At 43.5% G+C, this 23,879-nt stretch overlaps 1 protein-coding gene across 4 annotated transcripts; it reads right to left on the bottom strand.

Annotated features, from left to right (window-relative positions):
- Positions 1-1,192: 1,192 nt before the first annotated feature.
- On the bottom strand, positions 1,193-18,344 carry SRD5A3 (steroid 5 alpha-reductase 3). 4 transcript variants are annotated; one of them, XM_060148142.1, is made up of 6 exons: positions 18,026-18,344; positions 10,590-10,732; positions 8,593-8,790; positions 5,072-5,206; positions 3,712-4,002; positions 1,728-1,867 (listed from the first exon to the last, which is right to left on the bottom strand). In XM_060148142.1, the coding sequence occupies exons 1-5, from the start codon at positions 18,262-18,264 to the stop codon at positions 3,743-3,745; spliced, it is 975 nt and encodes a 324-aa protein (XP_060004125.1). In that variant the 5' UTR covers positions 18,265-18,344; the 3' UTR covers positions 1,728-1,867; positions 3,712-3,742. The 4 variants fall into 4 exon arrangements, with proteins under 4 accessions (XP_060004126.1, XP_060004125.1, XP_060004124.1 ...); XM_060148143.1 differs by lacking the exon at positions 3,712-4,002 and having other exon boundaries at positions 1,193-1,867; XM_060148141.1 differs by lacking the exon at positions 1,728-1,867 and having other exon boundaries at positions 3,434-4,002.
- Positions 18,345-23,879: the final 5,535 nt, after the last annotated feature.

The following is a 23,879-nucleotide window of genomic DNA, read 5'->3' on the forward strand; positions in this document are numbered from 1 at the left end:
TTTCTCCAGCCACAGTTCAGTTGCATAGGTGCACACACCAAGGAGGGAGGGTTGAATTTAACCAGGGGTGTGCCTTGGTTAAACCACCAGGAAGAAGCAATGTGGGGCGGCAAGAGAATTGGGGATATATACAAAGAATGATTAGAGTGATTCACTTAAGCAGGGTAAGGAGATATGACTTAGAAAAGGTGAAGGACTACGTTCTATCGACAGACTGGAGGTCCCAATGGGGTGGAAAGACTTGGAGTTGCTGTACTAGAACAATAAGCTGGGAAGACAGGAGCTGGTAATCAGAGAAGCAAAATATTCTCTCTACTTGGGGCCAGCATCCTAGCATCTGGACAGACATTCTACTGTTTGAGGGTCACTTACCTGTTAACCACCAGACTCCTCTTTTAGTGTGTGGAAGCAGAGATGTTTTGCATAGAGTGCTTACTTCCCCTTCTCCTAGTTTAATTCTTATGGCCTTTCTCAATGAGATGATTCCATGAAATCAAGTTTTGTTTTCTTCAAGAGTGAACAGAATCTGCAGACAGACAGGCAGCACGATGAGCAGGGTCTCTCTGGAAGGTTGTGCAGTCTGCGCACTGCACAAAGGCCCGCAGGCTGAAGGGTGAGTGGGCTGAGATCCAGCTCAAGCTCCGCTCACTGAGCTGCAGTCCTATCACCAGCTGCCTTTTGTGTCCACAAAGGTTCATGCCCTGCTCTTGTGGGGATGTTCTAGAGTAACGACTTACCTAATTCACAGAAAGACGCTATGTAGACCAAGGAGCCCTGATAAAAACTGCACATGTGCTATGAGGCTTTACCCAGAGGGCTAGGCTCAGGAGGCAGATATGTCTTTCTGTAGAGAAATCTCTTGTGTTCTTTTGTCCTCTAAGCATTTCAAGTGTTCAGAGTCTTTTTGAAGGAAGAGACCTGATATTATGTGCATAGAGTAGCTCTCTGTTTCCCCCAAACCAATACATGGCTTTCTAGATCATTGGTATTTGAGAAAAATGATGAAGTATGCATCACGTGAATTACTTAGGGATCACTGCCACCTCCACTGTTTCTTGCCCATTTATCAGAAAAATCTTAGACTAATGTAAGACACTGATAAAAATCAGCTGAATATTTTTTTTTCTGATAAGCAATGTAAGCGAGTGGGCAGAAATTGCTTAGATAGGTGTAAAAAATTTCTACTTGCTCATTTACTATTTTAAGACCTTTAATACAACAGTTCATTTTGAGATATATTACTTATCAATGGTCTTTGAATTTTCAGGTAACTTCAGTTATGCAAATGTTTACAGTCTCCTTAAACTATCCATTAAGCTTCATATAAAAGTACTGGCAAAGGCTTTTTTTTGGGATAGAAATTCTAGCAATAACCACTCATTGAATTAAAAACACAATACAGAACAAAGCTTTGTGGAGACAAAATAATCCATGCTACTGAAAGCAAATGTTAGTATAGAGGATGAGCTACAACTTGAAGACTTAAAAACAAAGGCTATTTTCAGTACACTTTTCTAGTCAGTAGCTAATCCAGGGAATGCTGTCATGAGGTAGTTCAGTAACATTTTCCCGAACTTAATAGTAACAGAGAATTAAAGAGTAAAGCTATTCAACTAAGCCAATAGGAAAACCAAGAATCTCCAGCCCCAAGCTATTTCTGGATTATCCATGTGAAGAATCTGCAGACTCTCTCTGGTGTTCTCCCTTTAGGCACATGGACTATTTTTACTAGCACAAAGAGCAACGTTGACTGTGATCTTGCAAGCACAATTCTCAATTATTCTCCACGGCTGAGCTTTCGCCAAAGACCACACAACTTTGTTCGGAGCCTCTTTGAGGACATCACTACTTCCTTTTCTGTCTTCACCTAGAAACGCAATGTTTGGGCAAGGAAGGGGGAGGGAGAGTAGAAGACAGGAGAAGCATGAGAAGGATGGCAAGAACATGGGGAGCACAGAGCTGACTGGGAACCCTCTCTCAGGGCCCGACAGGCTTCTTCAGAGGGAATGCTCATTATTTTACTTAAAAGTACAATGAAATTCCAGAATAGCAGACAAATTCCTAGTCTAACCTAGTATAAAACCGTATGCTAAAGCAAAATACATTTTTCTCCCCAAATAATATGCTAAAATTATTTATGCCATTTGTGTGGCAATTAAGACCAAAATGCAATATGCTTTACATTTCTGGTGTAGAAAGTTTTGTTCCCGAGTCCCGGTCCTGAGGATGGCAAATCTAAATGATAAATGAAATGACTATGTCATTTATTAGATGGAATAGCTGATGGAAGTGGTATTTGATTATTGGGGAGAAAATGCTACTTCAGAAATCTAAGCACTTTAGAAAATGTGCTGATGTACATATATTGAAAGTTGGGTTAAAAAGAATCTGTTTACCAGCTTCGGTTTACTACTCCAGAGATGCAGGTTGGGAGGATATTCTTAGACTGTGCCTTCCATGCGTGTCTGGTTAATAATGAGGTGCTTTCCCCCATAGCATGGTACATCTTAGTGCAAAACTTTAGTACCTAGTAGACTATAAGAAGATATCTGTATAAAAGAAATAAAGTTAATACCTCAGCCAGTAAGCCAGTAAATCTTATGCTGCACGAATGTGCAGTTTTTTACTGTGTTGCTCAGGCTATAGTATTATTTTCTACTTTCACACCATGCAGTTATATCCACTTGATTTAATCATGGCTATTTTCTTTAACATAAGCTATCTTAAGTGTAAACTTCATTTTTAAATATCTTCAGATTCATTCTATTAGTTAAAATACACTCAGGCAGACATTAATCCAACTTGAATAACTACATATGAATGAGGCTACAGCACTATCCAATACCGAGTGCAAGTCAGTTCCATTCATGAGGGTTTTTTATGCATAAATATAAAAATATTTTATTTCAGATGCTTACACTTTTAAGGTACTCCCTAGAAAGGGATGTCAAAAAAATATTAAATAAAAGAGGTTTCAAACTTTGTTAGGCTATGATTTGAGGGGGAAATGACTATTGATGGTTACATAGCTGGAAATCTTTGTGGTAATAAGTATAAGCTAACTTCAATCAACTCACTTTTCCCAGAATCCATTGGTGTGAAATTATACATTGTTGTTATTTTCAAAGGCTATTCAGCTTTGACTGATATGCAACAAGCAGTTACTGAGCATCTGCTATATTGCTTATTGTGTAGTCTAGTTAATTTGTCTGTAGCAAAAACAAAGCCACAGATGACCTTATCTCTTCCACTGTGTGTGTGTTTGTTTGAAGCTGTTTGTATACTCTTGATTAGTCTGTTTTTGAAGCAACTTGGAAAAGTCTCATCTACTTTTTTAGCATTTGGTTGCTTTTATAAAGCACCTTAGAAAGCAGACATAGCACTCCCAGGTCTGCCAGAAGTATTTCTTCTCTGAAGACTCAATTTCTTCCACTGTTTAAAAAAATTTTATTTATTTTGCCACGCTGAGCGGCAAGTGAGATCTTAGTTCCCCAACCAGGGATCGAACCCATGCCCCCTGCAGTGGAAGTGCGGAGCCTTAACCATTGGACTGCCAAGGAAGTCCCAAGACTCATTTTCTTGAGTGGTATTGCTTTGCTCATGCACTGAAGACTTCTGGTAACAGAAATGGACCAGAGAGTTTTAAACAGTTCTATAGAAATTGTACTTTGGTCTCTAGACTTCGTTGTCCTTGGGAATTGGAACTGTCACCTGGTGTGCATTCCTCATAACTGAGATTATCTTAAAACAGAAATGGTAGGAAAGCTTTCCTGTGCTTCGGGTAGGAGACGAATTTGCTTTTGTAGAATTTGTGGCTGAGGAAAGCAGACAGGGCCTGGCTGAAGAAGACATATGTTACCACGAGCCACCAAGTTAAGTTGTGGAAACCAAAGGTGACAGCCATGGAAATGTAGATCATCAGCTCTGCCAGGTAGTTAGGGGAAGAAACGTATTCAAACCAGTCTCCAAAAGGGATTCGGTGGTTACAGTGAATGACCACTCCTGAAATGGAAAAAGAAGATACCCTGAACATTTGAAGTTGCCAAAACGAAGTTTTACCACTTCACCCTCCAAATAATTTATAAAACTCATTTAGAAAAAGGTGTCACGGACCTGTACAAACCACCATCCTGTCACACCTCCATTGTCATTCTACTACATATTAAAAAGTCACATGCTGAGGTTATACTAACAACTGTAAGTAAGTTTCTCCAACAATCCTCCAAGCTATTAAGAACTCAGACACCAGAGTCAGACTGCATGAGTTCAAATCCTAGCTCTGCCACTTACAAGCTGTGTAACTTTAGATAAGTTACTTAACCTCTCTGTGCCTCTCTTTCCTCATCTATAAAATGAGGATAAGACTGTACCCGCCTAAAGTGAGTTCTGTGAAGTTACATATAAAGCACTCAGAACAGGGCCGGCACAAAATAAGCACTTGATAAACGCTGAATAGTACTATTCCATTTTTAATATTTCAAAAAGTCTAATAAAAACTGTAACTGTGATAAGTCAACACAAGTTAACTAAAGAGTCAAGGTTTTTTTGCTTTAGCTGGAATGATACTAACTTGGCACAGTAATACTAGGGCTCACATGCTGGTTAGACACATATATGCAGTGTAGGCCCCAAAATGTGGGCACAGAATAGAGTTGCAGAATGTCAGGGCTAGACGGTGTCAGGGAGGTCTTTCAGTAAAATGCTCTCATTTTACAGATGGGAAGATCAAGACCCAGAGAGTCTTGTCAAAAATGAGCATTGGAGGGCTTCCCTGGTAGTGCAATGGTTGAGAGTCCACCTGCCGATGCAGGGGACGCGGGTTCATGCCCCGGTCCGGGAAGATCCCACATGCCGCGGAGCGGCCGGGCCCGTGAGCCATGGCCGCTGAGCCTGCGTGGAGCCTGTGCTCCGCAATGGGAGAGGCCCGCGTACCGCAAGAAAAAAAAAAAAAAAAAGAGCATTTGATAGATTAGTCAACTAATTAGGGCAGGAAAGAAAAGAGAGAAGTAATATGTACACCTAACTTCTGAGGGCTAAAATCCACATGCAGTGGTTCTAAAAGATATCTCACCTGCTTTATTTTTCCTGAGATTTCCGAGAATGACATGACACTTATACTGATGGACAGATGACCAGATGAACATCATCATTCCGAGGATATGGAACCACCGAGCTTGCATCAAGAGATTTTTCCCTATCACGTAGACTACAGAAATAAGAATTATCTTATTAGCCAACTCTGCAAAATTTCAGAGGCTCAGAGCATTAAAAAAAATCATATAATCAGTAGAACACCATTACCTACTTATTCTGTTCTTCACGACTGGAAAATCATCCTGTTATAATTTCCCAAGTACAGAGGGGAGAACAGCATCCCTGTGGATGAGGGAGGTGTGCTCCTCAGCCAGGGGCAGCTTCAGGGGCCCCTGGCAGAGAATTCCATATCAACACATTCTCTTGCTCCTTCTTCAAGTGCTTCAAGCACAGGGGTCAGCTCTGTCTCCCACTCTTGTGATGCACTCTTGTGTGGTGAGACTACTTAGCATTTTTATTTCTAAGCCTGGTTTTATGTCCTCTTTCTTACAGTCCGTCAGAAAAACACTTCCTAAAGGATCTCATCCCGAGCCATTTCTAAGGAAACCTTTAACGCTGACTTGACTGGCTCTGGCCAGTGAAGAAAATCACTGGAAGTAAAGGCTAACAGTGGAACTTCTCAAAAAGAGGAGAAATGGAAACTGCAAGATGAAGACCAAAACAGTATCCCTTTCTGATTAGAGAGAATCTAGTCAGAGAGATTTCGTTTCAGGAGTAGAAACACTCAAAAGTTTCATCTTCTTTCTTCTCCAGCTACTAAGAAGACGTGAAGAATGCAGGTTTTCTAAGGACTGGCATTAGAAAAACAAATTAAGGACTTCCCTATGTTCAGCAGGAAGCAGTGAGGCTAGTCAGGGATTTGACTGAAAAAACAAAGCTGTCCATTGACAATGGGGAAGAGCCGGAGGCTCTGCAGCCAAGAGGGAGCCCCTACAAAGTTGATTCAGGTAGGAGAACCAAGGGTCAAGCTATTCCATATGGGTACCTGGAGGCAGGACTCAGCTGATGACAGCTAATGACTAATGACAGTCCACCAAAATCTAATTGTGTTAATTTCTTTTAAAAACTTGCTTTCTCTAAACAATCTACCATAGTCTCTTAATGTTGACTAAGTTTAGCCATTTAACTAAATAGTTATATTTTTATAAGTTAAAAATAAACAGAATATGAAAAATAGTTTTAAATCAGAGGGCTATAAGAGCAAGTCACCACAGGATTAAAAGTTGAAGCAAGTGTCTGAGAGTTCATGTTACAGCCAAGTCACCTACTCTAAAGGCAGAGAAATTACCTATGAGAGAAAAAAAAATTTTAAGAGGAAGTTTTGATACAGGAAAGGGGAGGCAGGAGGAAGGCTATTTACTGAGAGTCTAATCTGTGTAGTATTTAGTTATTCATTTATTCATTCGTTCCTTATTGAGTGTCTACTGAGTGTGGCATCTCTCACAAGGGATAAAGCAGTGGGTAAGTCAGGTGAGGTCCCAGTCCTCATGAACTCACACTCTAGTAGCAAGAGATGAAACAAGTAAAAAAATCAATGACCAAGATAATTTAAGGTACAGATGGTACTCTGAAGAAAAAAACAACAGAACAATGTAATGGAGAGTGACTGGGGGTGGACCCTCTATAGACTCTGAAGGCAAGGAGATGTGAAGATATGGGTAGTTTACAGATACACTTTCTTTCCACTTTCACAAGAACCCTCTGAAATCAGTATATGTCCCTAATTCCAGATGAAGGTTCTGAGGCTCTGAGATGTTAATAAGCCAGAATTCAGACTCAGGCCCATCTGACGCCCAAGCCCCTGTCATTTCTATCAGACTCTGCAGCTGGCAAATGCCCCAGTGTTCTCTTCCAATGAATTCCTGAAACCAGTCCTCCCCATACTGTCCCAGATGATCTCTTGAAGGACAGGTAAGTGAAACACAAGTTTCAGAAAACTTCAGAAAGGAGTGTCTACAGGCTATTTTGTGGGTGTCTCAGCAGCCTTTCCTTGACTTCTTATACAGGAAGAAAGGTGGAAGTTGGGGTCCAGCCAGCAGAGGAAACTCCAGGAGAGATATGTAATGATAACAGACTGCAAACTAGTGGGTTACCAAAGTGCTTTGGAAAGCTCCTTTGGGTAAAAACCTCGGACTGTTCTCCAGGAATGACGGCTCAAACCATGACATGGGAGGCACAAGGATGCCACAGCCAAAAGCTCAGGGAGGAAAAACTGACTTACATTCAGAGAAATTAGATGGAGAGATGCTAACTGAGTGGCTGGAGCCAATAAACAACTCAGGAATTGAGAAAGAGCGTCAATAAGTCATACTTTAAAATCGTTCCTTGCGCCATGGAGGCCACGGGCTGTCCTACAGCAACAGAGAGAGAGGCCAATCAAGGGGCACTTGACACTGAAATCAAACCTGAGGAGAGAGCTCACTCACTGAGTACTGGAAATATCCAGACCATGGGCTCAATTTACAAGGAGGGATAGGGCAGCTTTAGGAAACAGGGAGACTTGGGCTTAGAGAAAACAGCTGTGAAGGACCTACCCTAGAGCCTGTGGGTTGACGGATACCAAGGATGCGAGATGAAGTTAAGCTCAGCACTAGAAAACTCATTTCCATCACCCAAAATGACTTGAATTCTTTATGATAAGCATGCACTGTTTTTACAAAAACCATGGTCAGATATGTCAGATATCCAATCCTCCCTCTCCCCCATCCCCCAAATCACATTTCATTTCCTCCTCATAAACAAGGTCATGATTTTGCTTCCCTCTTCCTGGCTAGTGAGAGCTCAGAAGTGTTAAGGCACAATTTTGATTTACCACAGTGCTCTTTTGTCCTCTCCGCTCCGGCTGCCTCACTTGAAATAAGCTTTGTTACAACGGGAACAATCACAAGAACGAGATGGCAACAAAATGGCTCCCTACCTCCTCTTCAAATCCCAACTATTCACCATGAGCTCAGGCCACCCTTTCCTCCTCTGGTATTCCATGATTTCACCCTGCACAACAACTTTCCCTTCCCCACCCTCATCTCTCACCCCTCCACCCCTGGATGATGAGGCTTTGGTGAGGCAGCTTGGCTTGCTGACCCTTTCTCCTGTTCCAGTGTGTTCCCCTGCTTCCTGTTCTACTCTTGACCACACTGCCTCTTCCTTTCCAGACTAACTCCACAGAAGTTCACTGACTTCAATCCCACTGATGGAAACCCCACATCCCACTTCTTCATCCCTAAACCAGGCCTCCTGAAGACTTTGCACTTTATTCTCTTTACTGAAGGCATTGCTGTTTACATTGGTATCTCTCAGGTTTTAGCAGTTATGGTTGTGATGTGCATCTGCTAGGCACCCTTGGGCATGCTGACTTTTTAAAGCTACAATTAGAGCCCAAACTCCTCAAATGCGAAGTGAACTCTTACTTTCTAACTTCCATAATGCTTGGTGGAATGCTTCACCCGGAGTCCCTCATATACCCAGTGACTCAGCTGACAGACCCCAGCAACCACTCACCATTCCTGCCGTCCATTGGCACTTGGCTCAACACAGTTAGGCCAACAAGGACATAGTAGACAAGTCCAAAACAGTACTGCACGACGTGAATCATGGCATTGGAGAAGACACTGACATAGAAGCACTCGAAGAGTCTTCGTAGGCTGTGTAGCCACAGAAACACTAGCACTAAGAACGCAGACAGCACGAGCTCACCCCCTACAATTCAGAATGGAACACACTCAGCATCTCTCTCTCCAGGACTAATCCAAAGTTATGATTTCCCCTACTGTTAAACAGGGTATTAAACAAGATCAGAGCTTGGAAGGGGCCCTAGATATCATCCAGCCTAACACCTCCTTTGTTTGGCAATGAGGGAGTGAGCCAAGTGAAGTCAAGGCATTTGGCTCAAGGTTACACAGTAAGCTGGTGACAGAGCTGAGACAGACTCGGGTCTCCTGACTCTACGCTGTGATGTGAAAGCCTTCTGGGTTACATGGCTGTGAAGGGATCCATGCTCTCAGAACCCAAACTCCATGGTCTCTGGTCCCTGGCACTAATCCCCATCTGAAGATAGTCAGGAAGAGTTCCTGGATGACCTCTGAGCAAGGACTCCTGGTGGGATCCCTGAGGTCAGTGGGGAGAAGAGACACAGGCATATACAGAAGCAGAAAGGGGGATGGGAACAGAGACAGGAAGAGTTATGCATTTCTTTCTGCATTAAAAAAAAAAAAGAAATTATACTTTTGGGGGACTGTGAGACTTGAGATCTATCTTCCTATCTGCCTCTCAGCCCTCTGCCTCAAGAGAAGTCAGAAGAAATTCTGGTTTTTAAAATGACATAAAATCTAGATGTTTTTTAAAAATGTTATCACACACATCATAAAAATACAATAAGGACACAGCCTAATGAATTTTTGCAAAGTACACCAGCCCATCCCACCCATACGACCAGCCCCTACATCAAGAAACAGAACACAACCAGCACCTCGTGCTCCCCTCCAGGCACTGCCCGTCCCCGCACCCTCCCACGGGTACGCTCTATGGAGACTTCTATCACACAGATTGGTTTTGCCTGCTTTTCTCATTTAAATATAGTGAAACCTAGTTCTAACTCTTCAGGAATAGGATAAAACAAACAACCAAATACAATTCCTCACAACCACCCTTCAAATATCAGAACCCAGCCAGCCCCCCAGTAAGCAAATGAAGAGGTAAAGTTTTAATGGGTGAAGTGGGATTCACCGAGGTATCTTCCCCTCCCAAGTAGGATCTGCATAGCTTTTTCTTTCCGTCATCTTTTGCAACAAGTTCCTCTGGTTATACAGAAAAGGACTGTTCCTAGGAAGCCAGCGGTTTGGCTGCTGGAACAAAGGACAGAGATAGCACCAGAACAATTTGTTTCTAATTCTGCCCCTCTCCTGATGCCTGGTATTAATTGAGGCCACTTTATGGTTTTCACCTTCAATTCCTTACCTTTTAAATTGTTCTGTGTATCCTTTATTCAAGGCACAGTGAGGCAAATTTAAATGCTATTTTGTAATCATCTGATCAACAACTATTTACAGTCAATTTTTTTTATACAACCAAAGCCTCACAGCATAACAAACATTTTTAACCTGTGATCAAAAAGTAATTTTCTATCAAATTTCTGGAGTCCAGAGGCATGATTGTGGTTGGAACTATATATATATGATAAATGTTTCAAGGCAAACCTGAGGGATCCTAAAGTACTAAAAATATCAGAGGGAGAACAGCCAGTCCTGTTCAGCACAGCACTTGCTGGGAAATCAGGGATGAAGAGCTGACTCTCAGCTCTGCCATGATCTCAGTGAAGGACTTGGGGCCTTCCCCTTGGCCATCTGGCGGTGATCCACACGGAACGCTTTCTGCCCCACCCTTCACTTCCCAGCCCTGCCAAGAAGCTGAGAGTGTATGAAATACCGAGAACACCTCCCTGCAGGCAGGAGAGACAGGAACAGGATACAATGGTTGGTATTAGCCAGAGGAGTTGTTACCTCGGAATTGCGCAGCCCCAAGAATTCTGAGTAAATGATGAAGCCAGTTTGGAAAAGGTGCTCCCACAAACAGAGACTGAGTAAGGCTCCAAAGCAGGAAGCCATTCCACAGCACTGAGATGATATAGAAGTGAGAAAAATACCTGCGGAGGGAAAACAAGTTAGGTATTAATCAGAGTGGATCCACTTTAAGCCTTTATACAGGAAGACTATTTTTAGTTTCCCTATCCTCTTTCCTCCATTCCGCAAGTATAGCTTTGCTTTTTTAATAGAACCTGAATCCTACAGATGTTCAGATTTTTGAAATTTCCTTTCAAATGATGGGACTGGTTAACTAATAAGAAAAAGAGGCTTCCTAAAGTCAACAAGAACATGAATGACCTTGTTAAACTTAGATGTAGGGTTAATTAGCTCTCTCTTATCTTCAGGTAACAGGATTGGGCTCAAACTCAAAAATAGGGGCCCCAGGGCCTGGCAGAGACAGCCTAGATTGTGCTAACACTAGCCAAATCTGTGGAAGATTTATAAATCTCGAGTGATATTGCTGCAATAGCCGTACAACTGTTACACAAGATTTGCACAATCACAGGTTCTCAGGGTTGCAAGAAACCTTAAAGGTCTTCTGATTCAGTGTTTTCTTAAATTGTGTTGATCTAAATTACTTTTATAATAACATGACAAATATTAACTCATAAAACTAGCTATCAACTCCTGATGGGTACCGCTCTCATACAAATACAATACATATTTTGCAATCATGACAGTAACGAATGAAATAAATAAAACCACAAAACCAATAGAAGTTGAAATTAGTAATTAGCAATGTCAATTTAACATGAAAGATTATGCTGGTTTGCTGCAAAGGAATCACCTAATATGGCACCAGGGCCTAACATGCTTTTTTGAGGTCTCTTTACCTATACCTCTACTATTTTTCTCTAATCAAATCAATGCAAAATCTTTCTGACACTGCAGGGTGCCTGGAGGTCACCTGGCCTTCCCTCGTCTTCAATGCATCACATCTATATTAAGCCCTCCTTCTTGTCTCATTTATCTGTGATGCAGTAAGACAGCCTGGAGTCAATAGGATTACACATAGATTCAGGGACTCCTCTTCCAGTTGATTCAGAGTATGCTTGTATGTACCAGACCTCACAGTCCCCCAGACTATGCCCACAACCCGTCTGACAAACACTGATCTAAGCTGACCATTCCATAGCAACCCACTTATTCTCCCCACTACTGTTACAAATTCTATCACCAGATCTGTCCTCTCTGAGATGTCCTGTTATTCTGGATTCAGATCTTCTCTAGGCTCAAGAGCTTAGTTTCCTGCAAAGTTCATGCATGAGTGTCAAGTCTACCCCCTCGTCCCCACCCCTGGGCCCCTGGCCTTTGGTTGCCTCCCAGGGTCTTCCGTAAGACACACTTCCTAGAACTGAGCCCAGGTCTGGTCTGAGCCAGCAGAGCAGAATGGCAGCTGCAAGGTGCTCTGCAGGCTCCCATGGAAAGGGGAGGGGCCAGCTTCTGAGGAGCAACTTTCAGCCGCTTTACCTACTTCATGTTTTCAAAACAATTTACTGAGCACTTAGAACATGCTAGGTGATGTTCTTGGAGCTGGAGACGCAGCAGGGAGCAAACTGAGCAGGTGGCTGCCATGATGAAGTTTATCTTTCGGCAGACAGTCAGCAAATGAACCTGTAGACATCTAGCCCAGTGCTGGGTGAGGGAACAGAGACGGTGCAGAGGGGAGGCCATTCTGGGTGAGTGGTCAAGGATGGCCTCTCTGGAAGTGACACTTGGCTAGAATGAATAACCTTTGTGAATTTCTGAGCAAAGAATGTTCTAGGGAGAGGAAACAACCACCACGAAGGCCCTGAGGCACAACAAAGGACACATGTGTGGAGGGTGCTAGGGCATGAAAAGCAAGGGCAGACCCTACAGGGCCCTGTAAGGACACTGGCTTTTTTTTTTTTTTTTGCGGTACGCAGGCCTCTCACTGTTGTGGCCTCTCCTGTTGCGGAGCACAGGCTCCGGACGCGCAGGCTCAGCAGCTATGGTCCACGGGCCCAGCTGCTCTGAGGCATGTGGGATCTTCCCGGACCGTGTCCCCTGCATCAGCAGGCGGACTCTCAACCACTGTGCCACCAGGGAAGCCCAGGACACTGGCTTTTAAGTGGGATGGGAAGGCATCTGAACACAGCAACCTGAAGTAATACTTTATGTTTTAAAAATCCTTCTGGCTGATGGAAAAGTTCTGGAGATGATGACAGTGGTGATGGCTGCACAACAATGTGAATGTACTTAAAGCCAATGAGCTGTACACGCAAAAAGGGTTAAAGTGGAAAATGGTATGTCATGTATATTATATCACAATCAAAACAAAAAAAAGAGAGAGAGCATTGTTCATTCATTTTGGTCTTTTTTAAGTTAAAAAAAAATCCCCCTGGTAAGGAAAGAGAATCGTCCAGTTGTGGGGAGACCAGTTAAAGAGTATTTCATTTCATCTTCCCAACAATCCTGTCAAGTTTGCATTATATTTACATGTGGCAGCTGAGAAAACTAAGGCTCAGAAGGTTAAGTTACTTATCCAAGGTCATGCAGTAAGTGGCAGTGTTGGCTCCACACTCAGCCCTGATGACTCTGAAGTTAAAATCACATGGCTGTGCTCCTATTCATGTGATCTAGACTTGCCGGAACCTGCTTTTCCAGCCCTATGTTACATGTACCAATTTATACCAAACCATAAGTCAACCAAATTACTCAAGAATGTTTGATATAAGATGCTAAGCCACATTTTGCTGTGCCCTACTTGTGCCATGGGGTTTTGATTCACAGGCAGATTGTTTTCCTTATTCCTACATTTTGCACATTCTATCTCTTGTTTTGCTTGCCTTACTTCCTGCTACAGGAAACGTGTCCTACTCTTAATTCGTGGTTACATCTGTTTTTTGAAAAGACCCAGCTGTAGCCTCAAAAGCAGATCTGAAAACTCTCCTTCCTTCTCTTCTAGACGCTCTCCCTCTTTTCCCCCCTTGGCACTTTGCTTAACTGAAGTGAACCCCTGGGAGCAGGGATATGGGGACCCTTTTGGTAGCTCAGGGCTGGGCACCGAGCAAGCACTCCTCTGACTTAACAAACATTTTGGTGCTTAGTATAAGCCAGGGACTGCTCTAGGCTCTGGGGATACAGCAATGAACACAAAAGACAACAGTTCCTGCCCTCATGGAGGTTATACTCACAGTTACACACAGAAGTAAAATTTACACCATGTCAGTAGGTGATAATTGCTAACAAGAAAACTAAAGCTGGGAAGAGACGAAGAAGTGCTGGGGATGGTAGTATTATACTTTTAAACAGGGTGGGTAGGGCAGGCCTCGTTGAGAAGGTTATACCTGAGCAGAATTATAGGAAGTGAGGGCATAAACCATCTGGCTATTTGGGGGAAGAGCTTTCCAGGTAGAGGAAAGGCCTCTACAGGGCGAAGGCCCTGAGGGGACAGAAAACAAGCAGAGAGACCCAGAAAACTGGATTGGAGCCACACGAGGGGCAAACGATAGGATCTCAGTGAGGTGGTGGGGACAAGACTGTACAGGGTCTTGGGCTCTTCCTGGGAGTGAGCTGGAAGCCACTAGATGGTTCTGGGACAGGAGATATCTGATCTAACACTACTTGCTGATTGCAAGAACTGATCCCAGGACCAGTTAGGGGAATCATAGGTTTAATTAAGGAAGGAAACCAATGGTTCCTGAGTTCTGACGAGGTGCCTGGCCCTGTGCCACGTGCTTTAACGTCATAACCACCTGTATGAGGAACAGGTGCTATTATGCTAACACTCCAGTCCATACCACCACCTCTTGCCTGGAGCACCCTTAACGGCCTCTTACCCAGTCTTCTCCACACAATGGCTAGTCATCCTCTCAAACATGAATCACATAATGCCATGCCCCCTTCCCCATCCTAAAGCTGCTTTCCACACACTCAGAATAAAATCTAATCTCCACTATGGTTGTAAGGCCTGCTGTCTGTCCTGGCCTCCCAAAATAAACTCATCTTCTGCCCTGCCCCTTTCTGATCATCCTTTCTAGTGCTGTCATCGGCAACCCCATCTTGCTCATGATCAAGTAACCAGGCTGGATTTCCTCTGAAGCACTTATTACCATCTGAAATTATTTTGCTTGTTTTACAAGATTTGTTTACATATTTACCATTTTACAAAAACAAAGGCTCCAAGGAACCTAGAATAGCTCCTGGCAATAGTAAGTACTCTATAAACAATGGTTAAATAAATGAATGAAAGAGAAGGTACCACATCCAAAGTTACTCTGAGAAAGCAGTCAAGTTAATCAACAAACCAATTAAAGCTAAAACCTTTTTTTTTTTGATTCATTCAAAACATTGATCGAGGACCTTATTATCATCAGGCTTTGAGCCCGAGATATGGTAACAAACAAGACAAATGTAAACATATGGAGTTTACAGTCTAGAGCAGGGATTCCTGACATTTTTCTTCCATCATGCACTCCTTTGGCAGTCTGGTGAAGGCTACATGCCTAAAAGACATAGGGATAAACGAAACCAATTATGCTGAAATATAGGTAACACAACCACTAAGAAACATTTGTAATATATGTGCTTCTTAATTAATGTATTAAATAACAAGATATAGTGGAGGATAATACAGTATTCTTATAGTGAAAATAATGTTTTGAGGTCTCCTCAATATTTTTAATATAACATTAAAAAACTTGTCACAAAATTGCAGGAATTGCTAATTCTACTGTGGTTTGTTGATTACATTCACCATTAAAGTGCCAAATTTCAGCTAGAGGTTAGTGAAATAAAGATGTAATTTTTTCCAATCCAATTTGCCCCAAATTCTATCCACAGATCCCCTGGACTGCAGGTTAGGACCCCTGAAGCCTAGGAGGGAAAGTCTGGATGGTTCTCTTTGTCTCTACAGCTCAATTCAATTGCAATGTTTCTATAACATTTTGAAATATTAGAAACAGAAGTACTTCCATATACACTATGCAAGTCAAGAGCACTGTGACTCACGTTCGAGGTCATGTATTTATTCAGACTTTCTGGGAAATCAAAACTCCAGGAAGGGCTTCCCTGGTGGCACAGTGGTTAAGAATCCACCTGCCAATGCAGGGGACATGGGTTCGAGCCCTGGTTCGGGAAGATTCCACATGCCGTGGAGCAACTAAGCCCATGTGCCACAACTACTGAGCCTGTGCTCTAGAGCCCGCAAGCGACAACTACTGAACCCGCATGCCACAACTACTGAAGCCCGCAGGCCTAGAGACCGTGCTCCGCAACAAGAGAAGCCATCGCAGTGAGAAGCCTGCGCACCTCAACGAAGAGTAGCCACAACTAGAGAAAGCCTGCCCGCAGCAACGAAGACCCAATGCAGCCAAAAATAAATAAATAAAATAAATAAATTATTTTTAAAAATTAAAAAAACACAAAAAACAAAACTGCAGGAACCAAAAGAAAACAAGAAAAGCAACTATCACCTTAATTAAAAAAAAAAAAAAAACTACCAGGCAGGGGTAATGGAATCAACATTCCATGAATTCAATTAAGGTTTAATTCTTTCCTCTTTAGGAAAAAATAATCCCAAACAAATTCACCTAAGCTCTTGGGTGCAGAAACGTGATATACAGCTGCCTATTTCTAAGTGTAAAAATTACAGGCTTATTTTCACCTTTAAGAGTACTACTGAATTCTGAACAAGGAAAAATATTTAAATATAGCATCTAGACATTTTTGCCTTTCATGACTGGCCTGGGTTTGCTGCACCTTCTCTAGTATGAAAAGGAATTTTAGTTTAAATTTAGAAAAAAGACCAAACAAAACACCATGGAAGGGTCCGTTCTAGAATTCTGGAAGAAGAAAAACACATAAATTATTTCATAATATAGCAGAAGTTACAAGGAGCCCAAAGAGTACCAATTTTGTAGTAAAGAGTAAGGGAAAGGTACAAAATTTGTTTCTTGGCCGTCAAATATAAGGACAGACCGGAGCAGTAACAGGTAGGGTATGGGAGCCAAAGAGGTAAGTGCTGGGAATGATTTGAAATATGCCCTCTACTCCAGAAACAGTAGTACCTTTTCTAAAATTCAGAAAATAAATTGTTAGAACTCACACTCTCAAAAGAATTTTTTTCTTCACCTTGTAACACTAAAAAAATGACAATCTAGGAATGTTCCTGCTATGAAATAGAAAAGTACTACACTCAAAACCTGATGAAAAATAGGATGACCGGAAACTTTAGCTTACAAAGAGCTTCTAAGAAATAGGAGGTTTAATCACTGTGTGTGAATCGTCTACTTCCCAGAGCCTCATTCCCGTTACATTTCCTCAGAATGACCTAGTGCTCGCTTCTCAGTGTTAATACCTGATGAATATTTCTGCAACAGTCAAAAGTGGGAAGCCAAGTTTATTTAGACTCTTTCTTGTCTGCAGACCTGGGGCACCGCCTATGCGAGGTTTAAGTGAGAACCAAGATGTTTTAATACATCAGAAACCCTATCACATTTCTCCAGATTCCTTCCTAAACGCCAACTTAGGCTGTATCTCCAAGAAAAGCCACTGCTATATTCCTACCGTCTAGCAGTGTTTGGCTGACTCTTCCCGGTAATGTTCTGAATTTAAAGAAAAGCAAACAAAAACCGAAACTATAACAAGTCTTACAATTTCTGAAAGAATTCTATTGAAGTCCTAACGATTTAATCTCTCATTGAACTTAGTTATGAAATCTGCTGAAAGTCAAATGGGGCTTAGGGACCAGGCTTGCCTAAAATGTGCCATCTTGGGGAACAGTTCTCCAGGGGCACCTGCCGAGATGCGGGTAAGGAGCGTCAGTGCGATCGAAGGAGGTGGGCGCCAGTTGGTGACCCGCGTCTCACCCTTCATCCTAACTGTTTAGAGTTGGGAAACAAATACGGGACACAGAGGCGCGAAAGGAGGGCCTGCCTTCATTTTTAGTGAGTTTCGGCGACCTCAAGTTAGCTTATGAGCCCCTAGAGTGCAGGAGAGGGGAAACAGGAGAATTTTCGGAAACTTTAATTTACCGCCTGGTGACCGGGCCTAAATTGGGAAGCGCTGCCATTTACCCCGAAGGAAAGGCTACGTGCGGCCAGAAGTTCACGTTCCTGCACCCCGGAAGGTGCGCGCAGCTCAGCACCCTCGGTGTCGACGGACACTCGCGGCATTCAGCCCCCAGCGCCACGCAGCGGACGCGGGCAGAGCCGGAGGGCGGGCCGGCGTTGCGCCGCGTCGAGGAACCCGCCTGGGCCTCCCGGGCCGGTCCGCGCCGGCCCCGCCAGCCCCGCGCCCACCTCTGCTGCCCCCTGCCGGCTGCTCGAGCGGGGCGCCCCCGGCTCTCCGCGCCTAGGCAGCCAGGACTCGCGCCCGGGCGCGGTTACCTCTTGGGGACATCAAAAGCCCGACAGGCGGCCGGTCGCGACGGCCCCCCTTCCTTGGTTTTTCCATAGCGGATCAGGTCCTGGAAGAGCGCGCAGCCCGGAAGCAGGCCGGACGGCACGAGCTGCAGCAGTAGGGTCAGCAGGAAGGCCGCGGCCAGCGTGAGCCACACGGCACGCAGCGGATTCAGCGCCGAGAGTTCGGCCCCCGCCCAGGGAGACATGGCCGGCGCACCCGGCATCCGCGCTCCTCGGGCCCTCGCCACCCGTTGGCGGAGAAACAGCCACTCGAGCGCGGCGCGCCGGCCTCAGCCGGGCGGGACGTGGGTGACGCAGCGCACGGCTGGGTCGCGCTCGGCCCCGCCCAGGACACGCCTCCCGGGAGGAGGCACCGCCCCGCCGCGCGGAATTCTTGGTCTGGGTCTTGCTGGAGCTTGTTGGTCGCTCTATCACTAGTTAGAGTCGGGGTTCCTATATGGAACCCCAGAAATACGACTCAACAGTATGATTTAAAGCAGCGGAACGAACAAGACTACGTCTGCAAGTCTTCACTGCAGCACTGTTTTCATTGGAAAAGTGGAAACAATCCAGAATGTTCCACGTTAAGGTATCTAGCTAAATTATGGTACAATAACATTGGAGTATCATGAATCCATTAACATAATTATGAAGACGGTCGAAACACGGAAAACTGCTTATGATAACTGGAACTGTAGGTTAAGCGAAAAAAAGACTAAAATATATAGCTATGATTGCGAACAACTATATTAATATGAATGTGTGAATATATGGATGAAGAAGGCGGGACATACAAGAAAATGAATAGTTGTATTAGGATGTTAGGAATGTGTATAATTTAAACGCGTAAAGTAGAAAGTCAAGACAATTGCACGTACAAAAATGAAAGTGGTAAAAATTTTTAAAAACTGCAGTCCTCTCCCTACTAGAGTTCCACTTCTTAGAGGCAAAGTTTTTAACACCATCTGCCGTTTCTGATATTTACTCCGTGTAGTGACTGCTATTTTTATTGACTCATCAATCTTAAACAACATTGATTTTCAGTTAGGACAAATGTAAATTTAACTCTTTTAGGTAATTTTTTAAAGCCTTGAAAATGTCAGTGCTTAAAATATTGTATGCCTCTTATATGACAGGCATCGTTTTGCACACCAAGGACAGAGAGGCTTACAGGACAATGTCCCTGCCCTTCTGGAGCTTAGGTTCTTGAGGTTGGGTGGCAGGTGAGGGGTAGGAGAGGGGAGTGGCCGCCCTTACCCCAGTGTGATACCCTACATTTGTGTTGAATGAGCCACAGGGACCTACATTTGTGTTGAATGAGCCACAGGGAACTGGGTAGGAAGGTTATTGTGGCTTGAACAGTCCTTTGGAATGTTAAATGTGCCAGCTTCTTAAGAGTTTTGGTTCTTTGTTCAAGGACACTTCAGCCTTTACCAGTGACTTGAGAAACACGTGATAAAGGTTAGTCAAATTGGCCTTCCAGCTGGGACAATGAGGTCTCTCTGTATGACCTAGGGTTTCATCTGCAGGGGTCACCTCTTCATTGTCTCTTCACTGTTCTTAGGTTAACCCCATAGAAATGCTGCTGGACTTTCTAGAACATCTTTCCAGACAAGCTACCTGGAAGTTCATTGCAGGGATCAAGTTTCCTGAGTGGGAGGTTCTCTTGTAGTTACCTGATCTGGGGAAGGATCACAAAACAATATGTGGTGTGTGTGTGTGTGTGTGTGTGTGTGTCACAAAACAATATGTGGGGTGTGTGTGTGTGTGTGTGTGTGTGTGTGTGTGTGTGTGTGTGTAGTGGAAACAGGAAAGACTGAAGCTGGAGGGGAAAATTATCCCATGTTTTCTGGCTTGAATTTTAGTTAGAGTTCACAGCTCATATTCAGACAAGCCCCCTGTAGAGGGCAGTGGCTGAACAGGAAGCCACAAGTCAAACCCTACTGTAAGCATTTGTAAAAGTTGAAATGCTTACTGGAGTGAGTTATTTCAAAAGTGGAAAACCAGGCTAAAGCCTGTTAGACAGATCATCGCCAAGAAGTATCAATCAGTTTTTGTCTTTCTTCATTTAATTACCTGCACTGTATAATCAGCAAACCTCTGGCTTGGCCTGCAGTAAATGACAATGCCGTTTTTCCAGTTGTTCAGGCCAAACGCCTTGAACTCAGCCTTGATTACTCTCTTGCTAAATACAATCTGTCAGCAAATCCTGTTGGCTCTACCTTCAAAATATGAAACGAAAATTCAATCACCTTTGGAGTCAGTGCTTTCCTGAAGGCCCTAGCTAGCTCAATAAATAGGAGAAAGAAATAACAGGTCTACAGACTACAAAGTAAGAAACGAGCTGTTATTATTTGAAGGTAATATGAAACTCCAAGAGAGTCTGCAGATAACATATTAGAACTAATAGAGTTTGGTAAGGTTGGATACAAAAATCAGTTTCTAAATATTGGTCATTTCTATTTCTGAGCAACAAACAGAAAATAAATGCTAATAAAGTGTTTCAGTGGCATAAACTTATGTGTCTAGGAATAAATCTAATAAAAGGTATGTAAATCTTCAAAGAAAATAAAATGTTACTGGTATTAAAGAAGACATATTTAAAAGGAGAGATATACTAAACTCACAGATCAAAAGACTCAATATAGTTAAAACGAAAATTCTCCCCAAGCTGATTATGGAATAAATGTAGTACCAATCAGACCCCAGCTTTTTATGGAACTTAAGAAGCCGATTCTAAAATTTATATGAAAGTAGGAAGGGCTAAAGATAGCTAAGGTACTCTCAAAAATAAAAAAGAGGACTTGCTTCATGAGATAACAAGACCAATACAGAGATGTAGTAATTATGTCAGTATGGTGTGGAAGCAGGGATAGACGAAGAGACAGTGGAGCATAATGGAGAGTCCAGAAACAGAACCTCCTCCCACTTCCCACACTCCCTTTATATTTCTCCATAGCCTTTGCCATGCCATGCCATGCCATGCGCATTCATTTCTTAATTTAGGCAGCACATTTGTACCTCCTGCTACATAGTGTATGCTCAGTAATTATCTGTGGAATGACTGAATGAATGAACAAACTTACTGAGCCTCCACCATGCATAAGGTTTTATACAGTAAACTATGGGGTGGGGTCCACAGGGCCATGATCATAGGCTCCTTGAACAGCATATCAGAGTGAAAACCTGGGGGCTTTGGAGCAGACACACTTGCATTAGACTGACTGCTCCATTACTTACAATCAGCTATGTAACTTACAGTCACCTCTAAAATAGAAGCACAGGGTGTTGTGCAGGTTGAGTGAAATTATGTATGGAAAGCTTTGTACACAGAATAGGTCCTCAACAGGCGTTAACACCTCTGCATTATCCTCATCTGTGCATTGGGCACGATACAATCTTCCTTAAGGAGATCCAATAAGATTCTTCCAGATGAAAACATCCCACGCACCACCTGTCACACAGATGTTCAAAAATGCTAATTTCACATACATTTGAAAAAATAACCACAATGAAGCAGAGAAAAAGGGCTAAATGGGTGGAGGGGTCATTTCTAACTGGCATGGTCAGTGAAGTCTTCCTGAAGGAAGCTAGATCTTGAAGGATGGTGAGAGTTCCTAATAAACGAAGGGCCAAAAGGGAACGAGAACCTTTTAGACTAAGGAAATGGCATCAACAAGGTCCTGTTTTGGTGGTGGTGGTGCATCAAATCTCGGTGAAAAAAGTTACCTTTGTTCAGCATTTGCAAGCAGATGCAGCGTTGACATCAGCTGCAAGTGTCTCTGATTTGGTGCCACCGCTTCTCTGGCTACATGATTTGGCTTCCCCTGCTGAACAGAAGACCTAGGTGTACAGCACACTATGTCTGCAGTATTTAGTCAGCAGACAGCGACTGAATTTTAAACAAAGGAGTTACGTGATTAGACCTTTCAGTTCATTCTGGCAGCAGGGTGGAGAATGGATGGGATTAGGCTGGGGGCAAGGGTGGGTGAGATGAAAGGCAGGAGAGCAGGTAGAAGCCTTTGTAAAAGTTTTGTTGTGGCCTAAAGGAAAACTCTGCCCGTGGGGTGTGAGGAGTGAATGCTTCTGAGACATGTGTGGTTTGCTGCTTTTCCTTCCCAGCCTGAATTCATGCTCTATTGGTGCTTTTTTTTCTTTTTTTAAATAAATTTATTTTATTTGTTTATTTTTGGCCGCGTTGGGTTTTCACTGCTGCACGCGGCCCTCTCCAGTTGCGCAGAGCGGGGACTGCTCCTCGCCGTGGTGCGCGGGCCTCTCACCATGGTGGCCTCTCCCGTTGCGGAGCCCGGGCTCCAGGCACGCGGGCCTCAGCAGTCGTGGCACGTGAGCTCTAGAGCGCAGGCTCAGCGGCCATGGCTCACGGGCTTGGCTTCTCCGCGGCATGTGGGATCCTCCCAGACCAGGGCTCGAACCCCGTGTCCCCTGCATTGGCAGGCGGATTCTTAACCACTGCACCACCAGGGAAGCCCCTATTGGTGCTTTTTTCTACTTCCTATTACACACACACACACACGCACACGCACGCGCACACGCGCGCGCACGCACACACACACACACACACACACACACACACACACACACACACACACACACACACACACACACACACACACACACACACCCCACCAGTTCTCATTCCTGTTCGTCTCTTGCAGTGGCCCTTCAAATCCCCAACCCTGTGTGGACCCAATCACCCACTTTCTATCAGAGCTACTGAGCAGGATGGGCTCATTATAGGATTGTAACCTGAACTCACGGGACAGCCTGAGCCATCTGACAGTCCTTTCATTTGCTTTTGTCAAATTCCAAGCCCATCATCCTGTACTGAGTCTTCACAACCTTCTCCTTCCAAATCACCTGGCACTTTGCTGTATCACCCTTTGCTCTCAGAAGGTTATCTGAATACCTACTTCACAAAAAAGGTCTTTGGGTTGCACTTTATGCACCTGTGGTTATATTGATGGCCACACCTGTCTTTACCTCCTTTCTACCAATCAGGCCTGAGCAGGTGACTATAATCTGACTGCCTGAATCTTGGCACAGCTGCTGGGCTTGCTCCTCTAGCTCTTATCAGCATTCTGCCAGAGTCCTGAAGGTCTCTGGCTTTATTTCCCTATAACTGAGCCTGGGGCCCATGGCTTCCCATTCCCTCAGCCTGTTTGCTCTCACCTGTTCTAGGTCAATGCCTTTCCTGCCCTAAGGTCCAGTTTTGCCTTATGCCTTCTATTCCATCCCATTTTTTGGGTTGAATTGTGTCCCACAAAAAATTTGTATGTTGAAGTCCTAGCCTTCAGTACCTCAGAATGTAACATTATTTGCAGATCATATTTATTCATTCAATATATTTTTCAAGCACAAGCATTTTTTGTTACCATATGCCCTCTTCCCCATCCATTAAGAATAATCTTCTCCCCACCCTTCCGTGCTCAACCCTGCTGATGGGACATGCCTCAGGGTTTTTTTTTTTTTTCTTAATTAATAGACTTGACTTTAGAGCAGTTTTAGATTTATAGAGTAATGAGCAAAGTATAGACAACTCCCATATACTCCTTTATTATCCTTTTAATGTCCATGGGATCTGTAGTGATGTCCCCTCTTTAATTTCTGATATTAGTAATTTGTGTTCTCTTTCTTCTTTTTTTAGTTAGCCTGGATAGAGGCTTATCAGTTTTATTAATTTTTTCAAAGAACCAGCTTTCGATTTTGTTAATTTTCTCTATTGATTTCCTGTTTTCAATTTCATTGATTTCTGCTTTAATTCTTATTATTTCTTTTCTTCTGCTTACTTTGGGCTTAATTTGCTCTTCTTTTTCTAGTT

This window comes from Lagenorhynchus albirostris, chromosome 4 (genome assembly GCF_949774975.1).
Source record: "Lagenorhynchus albirostris chromosome 4, mLagAlb1.1, whole genome shotgun sequence".
NCBI lineage: Eukaryota > Metazoa > Chordata > Mammalia > Artiodactyla > Delphinidae > Lagenorhynchus > Lagenorhynchus albirostris.

What these genes read in the sequence shown, in the direction of transcription:
- SRD5A3 (XM_060148142.1), bottom strand. Translation starts at nt 18,264, where the DNA reads ATGCCGGGTGCGCCGGCCATGTCTCCCTGGGCGGGGGCCGAACTCTCG. An exon ending in GCTTTTGATGTCCCCAAGAG is followed by an intron (nt 10,733 to 18,025) that starts GTAACCGCGCCC and finishes TTCCCTCCGCAG; the next exon opens with GTATTTTTCTCACTTCTATA. An exon ending in TCTCAGGAAAAATAAAGCAG is followed by an intron (nt 4,003 to 5,071) that starts GTGAGATATCTT and finishes TTTCCATTTCAG; the next exon opens with GAGTGGTCATTCACTGTAAC.